The 8,490-nt window shown below is 51.5% G+C and overlaps 1 protein-coding gene across 1 annotated transcript in view; it reads right to left on the bottom strand.

Annotated features, from left to right (window-relative positions):
- Positions 1 to 1,900: 1,900 nt before the first annotated feature.
- Positions 1,901 to 8,490, bottom strand: part of LOC111157756 (keratin, type II cuticular Hb5-like) — a 12,089-nt gene continuing 5,499 nt past the window's right edge. The window contains exons 3-6 of the mRNA XM_022519388.1: positions 5,340 to 5,444; positions 3,594 to 3,814; positions 2,571 to 2,602; positions 1,901 to 2,076 (exon numbers count right to left, since the gene is read on the bottom strand). Coding sequence (XP_022375096.1) covers positions 1,901 to 2,076; positions 2,571 to 2,602; positions 3,594 to 3,814; positions 5,340 to 5,444 — 534 coding nt within the window. The remainder of the gene's footprint in view (positions 2,077 to 2,570; positions 2,603 to 3,593; positions 3,815 to 5,339; positions 5,445 to 8,490) is intronic.

The following is an 8,490-nucleotide window of genomic DNA, read 5'->3' as shown; positions in this document are numbered from 1 at the left end:
ACTCAGAGAATTGGTCCCCAAACCGCAGGCATGGCTGGTGGCCCAGGCAAGACACGCAAGCCTGACCCGGCAGCCTCTGGGATCTGAAGGGACATTAGGCTTGGGATTTGAAGTAGGAAAATGGGAGCAAGCCAGTCCTCAGGGATGTAGGCTGTAGAATGCTCACTGTAAGTCCTGCCAACAGCTCCTAGGTGAGGTTTCCTTCAGCACTTCCCTTGACATGATCAGCACAGCAGGAGCTGGAAAAACCTGACCTTGAAAATCACAGAATGTCATTACCTCTTGGCAAAATGCAGGGAACATGGAGCCCAACTGAGAAATCTCGCAGAGGGGTGGCTCTGCTTTCAGGAAGTGACTTCCCTTCAGGAGTGTGGCAAGAACGTTGACACCGTGGGTGTCAGTCTGTGGTGACCAAATGGGACTCCAGTGGGTCCCGTTCCCTACTCCTCAGGAGGGAGGCACTCTTGCAGCCAAGTTTCCGTCTCATTCCTCTTGCATGAGACTGCTCTGTTTACCCGGGAAGGGGGCCCTTTGGATACCTGTTTTCTGGGCAAGGACCCAGGAGAACACAGCAGACACCCTGGCACTAGCTTTCCTTAAAAGGTAAAGCCAGGGCCTCCGGCCAATGACGCACCTTCACCCCACCCAGGGACACAGAAAGTAGAAACCATTGTTCCCAGATGTGTGAATGATGTAACCCTTTGTGCAACAGAAAAGAATGTGAGCTCACCAAATGGAAGCTTCTCTTGGGCCTAAGGGACAAAGAAAGAGCCCAGAAACCCAGCCCTTCTCTGGCCACCCACCTCCCCCAACTGGCCTATCTTCTGCCCCCCAAAGTCTAGTTGCCTTGTGAAAACTCAGAGCAAACTATACCTTAGATCTAGAAGTAGAGGCAGAGCTGGAACCCTCCATCTGATTCCAAAGACTCGCCCAAGACACTCCTCCACCAGGGTATGCCATTCCCAACCTGCCATCAGGTCACTTGTTAAACTAGAGCCCGGGGCCCCCGGCCACCCAGTGCTGTTCATATCCCCCAGCCCCAGTGTGCGAGGGCCATCTTCCCCAGGGTGAGTCTTCAAGAGCCCCTGCCAGGGCAGTGGAAGGACAATTCTTCCTCATCCCCATCTCACTCCATTTTCTTCAGGCCTGGTTTCCTGGTTTCTGGCCTGCTTCCCTTCCAGAACCAGGTTCCTTGCTCACTCAGCACTACACTCGACCCTCAGAGGCCATTCTGTAAGCGTCCACAGAGCCAGTGAGTGGATGAATGAAGGCAGAGTTCAGCCACTCAGCAGAGGGGCCATGAGGCTGGGAAACAAGCAGATCTGAGGAGGAATTAACCCCTTCTTTCACTTTCCCCAGGGGCCTGCAGCCGCCCAGCCCCTTAGGAGCCTGGTTCATATCACCGCCAACTGAAGTCATGTGGACCCACACACCACAAGGGGAGGTAACTTCCTGGTAGTGTCCCCTCCTTTTCTCCCGTCCCTGTTAAACCCGACCAGCTTCCACCATGCTCTGTACACAGCTTGAGGAATCCAGGCACAAACAGCCCCCAGGGGGGCTCAGTCCACTGAAGAACTTTTTATTGTAAAGGAGGAGTCCCAGGGAAAGAGGAGTCGGGGGGTAGGTCAGAGGAGCAGGGTACTGGGTCCAGGTAAGCCACCAAGCCTCCCCAGTGACACAGGGTCTCGGTTGTCTTCACCCAGGGGACAGGGCAGTGACCATTCCGTAAGCTAGATTCCAAGACTTTTGCTCTGGGGTGAGGTTGGGGGGTGGGGAGTGACCATGATGGAAAGATGAAGTGAGGTCCAGTTCCGTAGGAGGGGGCGTCTGAGGCACAGGGTCAAGTCCTTGGGGGCAGGAGTTAGGGGTCTTTGACTTCTCCACAGCTGGGCAGAAATGTTCAGCATCCGCGGGTGCCGCGGCAGCCTAAACCGCCGAGGCAGGCGAGGGAGCCGCAGAGCGCGCAGCCGCCGCCAGGGGCGCCCGTCTGCAGGGCGCCGGAATCCGCTCCGGGAGGCAGCGGGCGGGCGGGGCCCGAGGCTGAGCCCAGTCCGCAAGTGGAAGCGTTGCCCAGGGCTGAGAAGACAGTGGCTGTCGGGGACAGGAAGCCCTCTTCTCCCGCTCCGCCCCCGAAGGCAGACAGACAGACTCCTCTCCAAGAGGGCAGATGCAAAGACCCTCCTCCACCCCCACAGGAGACAGGTGCAAACTCCCCAAAGTAATAATACACAGACCCCTTCCCCCAAGAAATAGACTCCAGAATGCCCCCTCCCTGGAGTCAGACACACAGATTCTCCCACGCCAGAATGAAACAGTCTCCTCCACAAGGACAGACCCACAGAAGCTCCTCCCACTGCCCAGGACAAACCAACAGAACCACCCCCCAAAGGACAGACCACCAGACCTTCTCCCCAGCACACAAAAAGAATTACTCCCTGGAGAAGGAATAGACCCCCAAAAAGAGAGACACAGTGGAAGCAGACCCCTCTCCCTTCCCAAAAGAATACACCCAAAGAAGAGGGGCTAAGATTTGACTTCCCTAACCCAATCCGGGTCTAAGATTTACTTACAGAAGCTCCCTGCCCCAAATCCCAGACCAAGCCTGCAGGGGAGAAGGAGGAAGCGAGTGAGTGAATATACCTCCTGGGTATAATAATCCCCAGCCTTTAAAACAAAACTCTCCTGGCTTTCCCCAACAGGAAGAGATCCCTCCATCCTGCATGCTCCCGGTTCTCTCAGATCACCACAACCCTTTTGCTTCACATTCTGCAGGACCTTAAACTTAATCCTTCCTCCTTAAATTCAGATAGCTTGGTTTTACTGATGACTTCCTGGAGGAGGGAGAAGGCTAGAGATCTTTCTTCAGCCTAAACGTAGCCTAAAAGAAGAAACCATGAGGGGGGACATTTTGAAGGACACTACAGAGAAAATAGCTCAACCACCTGAAGAGTACTGGTCGAACCTCATCCAGTCACTTTCTACCTGTGAGTCCTTGAGACGGTCTTTTACCCCGAGACTCAGTTTCCCCATCTGTAAAATGGGAATGACAGCACTTCCCTCCCACGGGTTTTGTGGGGTTGAAAGGAGAGAATAAGTGCCGGCTGCCTGATGCATGGTGGGTTCCCTTTCCCTCCCCTCGGCCTGGAGAACCCAGCTGCAACCGGCAGCCCTTGGATCTCTGCTGTCTAAGATTAAAAGCCATAAACCATGCTTCCCCATAAACCATGCCTTCCCTAGGACTGGGGGAAGAAGGGCAGAACCGAGGAGAAGGCGAGGAGACCCTTATTCCCCCCAGCTGGGCCTTGGTCCTTGCAGCTGTCTAGATGGACAGACTGACCCTGGCTCTCTGCTCCTGCAGGTGAATGACTTCACAAGTTGTCCCATCCCAGGTGCCAAAGGTGCTCATCAGCTGGAACATTTTGTCTTAAGGGCCTCAAGTTGGTGGGGAGAAATTGGCTCCAGGAGAACAAGTCCCTGGATACCCAGGTCGTCTCTTCCCACCCCTCTCCAGCTGGCGAGGACCCAGATAGTGACCTCCCTGTGTCCCTGCCCTCCTCACCATGGCCACATCCAAGGCACTGGCCAGACCTCACCTGCTCTCCTCGCCCTCCAGCAGCTTGCGGTAGGTGGCAATCTCAAAGTCCAGGCCCAGCTTGACGATCATGAGATCCTGGTACTCACGCAGCTGGCGGACCATGTCGTGCTTGGCTCTCTGCAGGGCGGCCTCCAGCCAGGCCAGCTTGCCCTGGGCGCTGTCTGAGGTACCCTCCTCCGGCAGAGCCCGTGGCTCCGTGCCTCTGTCTAGTTCACAGGGCTGGGGGCAAAGGAAGACCACGGACAGGACATCCTTGGTCCCCACCCTCCCCCACATCGACGATCCAGACCTTTCTCAGAGGTTGGAGAGTGAGCGAGGGATTAGAGATCATTGTAAGGAATGGGTGATCCTGATCTGAAAAATGGATGTGTGTCTGTGTGTGTGTGTGTGTGTGTGTGTGTGTGTGTCTGCTTGGCTCCCAGGATGGAGACTTGGGGCCAGACATCTGGGCAGGCTGAGAGAGAACCTTTCACACCTAGCGTGTGACTTTTCTAATAGGAGCTCGGATCCAGGAAGCATCCAATGCTCCCGAAGACCTCATTAGCATTCCATCAGGAAAATTAACCAAAAGAATATCCTTTCCTCATAGGAAACTAGCATCTGTAGTGTCTGGGGAAATACAGCGATGATGATGATGATGGTGATGGTGATGATGATGATGATAAACACTTGCCTTTTGAGGTGTGTTTGCTGCTCAGGAAACTGGGGTGGGAGGGGTGGGAATCAGAACAGCTGAGGCGGGTGGGAGACTGAACCGTGACAGGGTCACCCTCTGGAACCTGAACAGCCATCCGTTCCTGAAGAAAGGCAAACCCCTCAAAGCTTGAGATACTTGTACCTGCAGAAAGCCCTTCCCTCTGCAGGTAGAGCAAGAGCTGGGGCCTCAACGGGGCGGCTGGGGGGAAAGAGAGAAGGATGAGAGACAGAGAAGTGGGGAGAAAGAAAGCATTTGTGTGGAAACCTCTCCTTTCTCAGGTCTCGAGCCTGAGCCACCAACCCGTGTGCCTAACGGAAGCCCGGTTAGAGGCATCAAAAGGTAAAGACCAAATGTTAGCTGTATAGCGAGAGTATCCCGTGCCATGAAGAAGTATGCACAGTCTCATTCTCCTGCAATCACCAGGACCTCTTGTACATTTCAGTCTCTTGTTTCTCGAATTTAGAGACACGGGTCATGTGCCTTCTGTCTTCCACAAGGATAATAACAGTGCCGGCCAAGATGATGGTCAATGGCAGAGAGTCCTCTGGCTCTGTGTTAAAGGAATCAACTTGGGGCGGTGGGGTCTGGGGCACACAAGTGAAGGCAACAGAGAAGACAGAGGCCTCTCTTCTCTAGCCAAACGTCGCTAAATCTGCACATTTTTGAAGAGGACCCAGAAAGCTGGATTTCTAGGAAAAATCTTGCTATTTCTGAAGACGGGCTCAAGTTTAATGTTACGTAGGACAAACATAACACACAGACACAAAAATGTACAACACATAAAAAGTGATATGCAAACAAGCATACATAGGATACATATTTACCTATATGTTAATTACTTGCTCACATGAAAGACAGAGAGTCCTAGGCAAATGCAGCCACACTTCCATTTGCTCAGACACTCACAAGGAGAAACTCTATCCACCTATTCCAGAGGGTAGGGGATGACCAACTAGTTGTCACAGATAATGGACGCCCTCCCACCATTCCTCATGCCGCTGCTGCCCCCACACCGCCACCCCTCACCTGACTCTTAGCACTGTCCACCTCCGCAGTCAGCCGCTGGATGGCCTGGTTGAGCCTGTTCAGCTCCTCCTTGCTGTGCCTCAGGCTCTGCGTGGGTTTCTGCACGGTCGCCTGTACCTCCTCGCACTGCGGGGTGGGGTAGAAGCAGCACAGGGAGGCTCAGGGAAATGAGGAGAGCTGACAAGGCCATCAGCTGAAGCCGGCAAGACAGTCCCAGTACCAACCCCTCCACCATCCATCATGGACAGATCCTCTAACTTCTCCAGGCCTCTGTTTCTGCATCTGTAAAGTGAGGACGGTAATCTTTTCTATCTCCAAGGGCTGTGTAGAGAATGAAATGCACTTGGCAGGTGCCCTGGCGGGCGCTCTATCACATCTAGAGATGCCTAAGGTAACAGGGGCAGGGGGCACAAACGATCCCCACGTGTGGTGACATTCTGTTGACTCTGGGGACTGGGATCACATAGGGCTTATTCTGAGCATTGAGGTAATTAAACTTCAGGAACTCGGTTATGGTCCTTCACCACATGTGATCACCTCAACTAATAGAAAAACCATTTTTAAAAACCCAGCAGGGATTCCTAATTTTAAAAATAATTTTAAAAATCTAGGAATGGGGAGAAACTTCCTTAACTCGATGAATGCTATTAGTAGTGACAGGGATCCCGATTCCAGCTCTTTCCCCAAAACTAGGGCCACTATGTAGAGTACTGTTTGCAAGGGACAAGACCAGTGGGCCTTTCCCCTTCCTGTGCCTTGTACCCGCACGCTGGTGCATAACCAGCCTGGGCTCGGGACCATACATGGTGCCTTATACCGTTCAAGGTTCTTCATCTCCACCATCTCACTGGGGCTCATGATCACCTATGAAGAAGGCTGGGTGGATGTCACTGTCTCCATTATCTTGCCCTGAGCGAGCTGAGTCTCACTACATCTGCCGAGTGAGAAAGTAGGGACCCAGCAGGCTGTGAGTGACCCTGCCAGTCAGCAGCTGAGCTAGACTGCATTTGAAGCCCACTCTCTTTGCTCTACACCCAGAGGAACACGAAGCCACACACTCTTTAACCAGAGAACAGGCACTGTTCACACCAGCCCAGTGCCAGCTGCTTTCCAGGGCAGATGGGGAGTGGGAAATGGATACGAAACAGACAGCAAGAAACGTCATCTCCCCTCTATGTCTGCTCTGGTCCCATAGCCCACCTTTTCCTGCTCCCATTCCCCAAAGCTGCACACACAACAGACAAGCTTGAGCCTGGCTGGGTCCAACAGATCTGGGCAGAGTCTAAGACCCCTCACCCCGTGTGACCCAGTGCACCACGTGGACGAGTCTTACCATGATGAAGAGAGCTGTCGTCTCCTCCAAGCCTCCGGTGAGCACCAAAGCCCAGCTCCAGCCCAAGCAGCTCCCAGAATCCTTGCTTCTGAGGATGTAGTCTCTCCTTCCAAGGGGCTTTGTGACCTCACTTTGTTATAATTGCAGAATTCTGACAGGGGCTGGAAGGGGCTGTTCTGTCAGCCCGGGTGGAAGAGTGGAGGTCCCGTCTTGAAGGAAGGAGGAGGAGAAGGGTCCTTCAGGTGGGGGAAATGTGTGGAGCCAAGTAGTTTGGGCGTATGGAGTGAGAAATGGGGAGCAGTAATAAAAGTAATCGTTGCGTACCCACCCGTAGCTTCGGAGCTCCACATGGGACCCTTCCTGATCACAGCATCCTCTGTCTCTGACCCCATCCGATCTCCAAAGTAGCCACCATCCTGGGCTTTTGTATTAAGCATTCCTTGGCTGTTCTTTATTGCCATGTGCATAGGAAACCCTAAGCAATTGGTTAGTTCTGCCTAACTTTAAACTTTATAACAGTAGAGTTACACATTCTATGACTTGCTTTTCCCTCCCCAACATTGCTTGTGAGATTTTTGAAGCATGTAACATTAGTTAGTTAGTTAGTTAGTTAGTTAGTTAGTTAGTTTTCACTGCCATGGTTCTTTCTCCATTCTCCTACAGGTATACACGCATGGGTACTTTGGTTTTTGTGCTAATACTGCTGGTAGGAACTTTTAGGTACATTATCTGTTGCTATGCTTTGACAAGAGGTTGTTTAGGGAACTGGCTGTCAAACCATTTTTTTTTAAAGATTCTATTTATTTATTTGACAGAGAGAGAGAGATCACAAGTAGGCAGAGAGAGAGAGAGGAGGAAGCAGGCTCCCCGCCAAGCAGAGAGCCTGACACGGGGCTTGATCCCAGGACCCTGAGACCATGACCTGAGCTGAAGGCAGAGGCTTTAACCCACTGAGCCACCCAGGCGCCCCAAACCATTTTTTTTTAAGATTTTATTTATTTATTTCACAGACAGAGATCACAAGTAGGCAGAGAGGCAGACAGAGAGAGAGGAGGAAGCAGGCTCCCTGCTGAGCAGAGAGCCCGACGTGGGGCTCGATCCCAGGACCCTGAGATCATGACCTGAGCCGAAGGCAGAGGCTTAACCCACTGAGCCACCCAGGTGCCCCTGTCAAACCATTTTTTAACCATAACTCAAAATAAGAAATACATTTGATATCGTGGATCAGTACCCACATACATATTCACGTCCAAAAGCGGAAATAAGTTTCATGAAGAACTTCTCACTCCTCCTGTGTACGATGCCCTCTGAACCCTAACCACTCACCTTAACAAGCTCTTCCACTCTGAATTTATGGCCTTAGGTTTTAGGGAAGACTTTCTGTTTAGGTTTTTCTGTTTTATCTTTAGGTTTTCAATTAGGCCTTCTGTTGAGGTTTCATGTCTTATAAATAGCATATTGATTTTATTATCTAATACTATAATGAAAATGAAGTACCCAGGAGCCCACTTAGAAGCACAAAAGCCAAACGTTGCTAGTAATTTACATGTGCCTGCACACTCTGTCCCCAGACTGTCCCCTGCTCCTTCTCTCTCTAGGGGTGAACCCTTCCTTGAATTTGGGTCATTATACCCTTGCTTTCTTTTCTTCCAGTTTTATCACATACATGCGTTATCAGTTTTCCTTGTTTGGTTGAGGTTTGGTTTTGGGTTTTTTTTAAAGATATAACTTACAAAGGAAGTTTTTTTTGGTTTTTTTTTTTTTTTTTTTTAATTAAAGAGGAGTCCTCTACGAGGATTCATAGCATCTTATTAAGTGAATACACAATACTTTATGTAA

This window comes from Enhydra lutris, unplaced genomic scaffold (assembly GCF_002288905.1).
Source record: "Enhydra lutris kenyoni isolate GAN:26980312 unplaced genomic scaffold, ASM228890v2 scaffoldscaffold56, whole genome shotgun sequence".
In the NCBI taxonomy this organism is placed as follows: Eukaryota; Metazoa; Chordata; class Mammalia; order Carnivora; family Mustelidae; genus Enhydra; species Enhydra lutris.
Note: the sequence above shows the minus strand (reverse complement) of the source record. Positions and strands in the feature narration are given on the sequence as shown.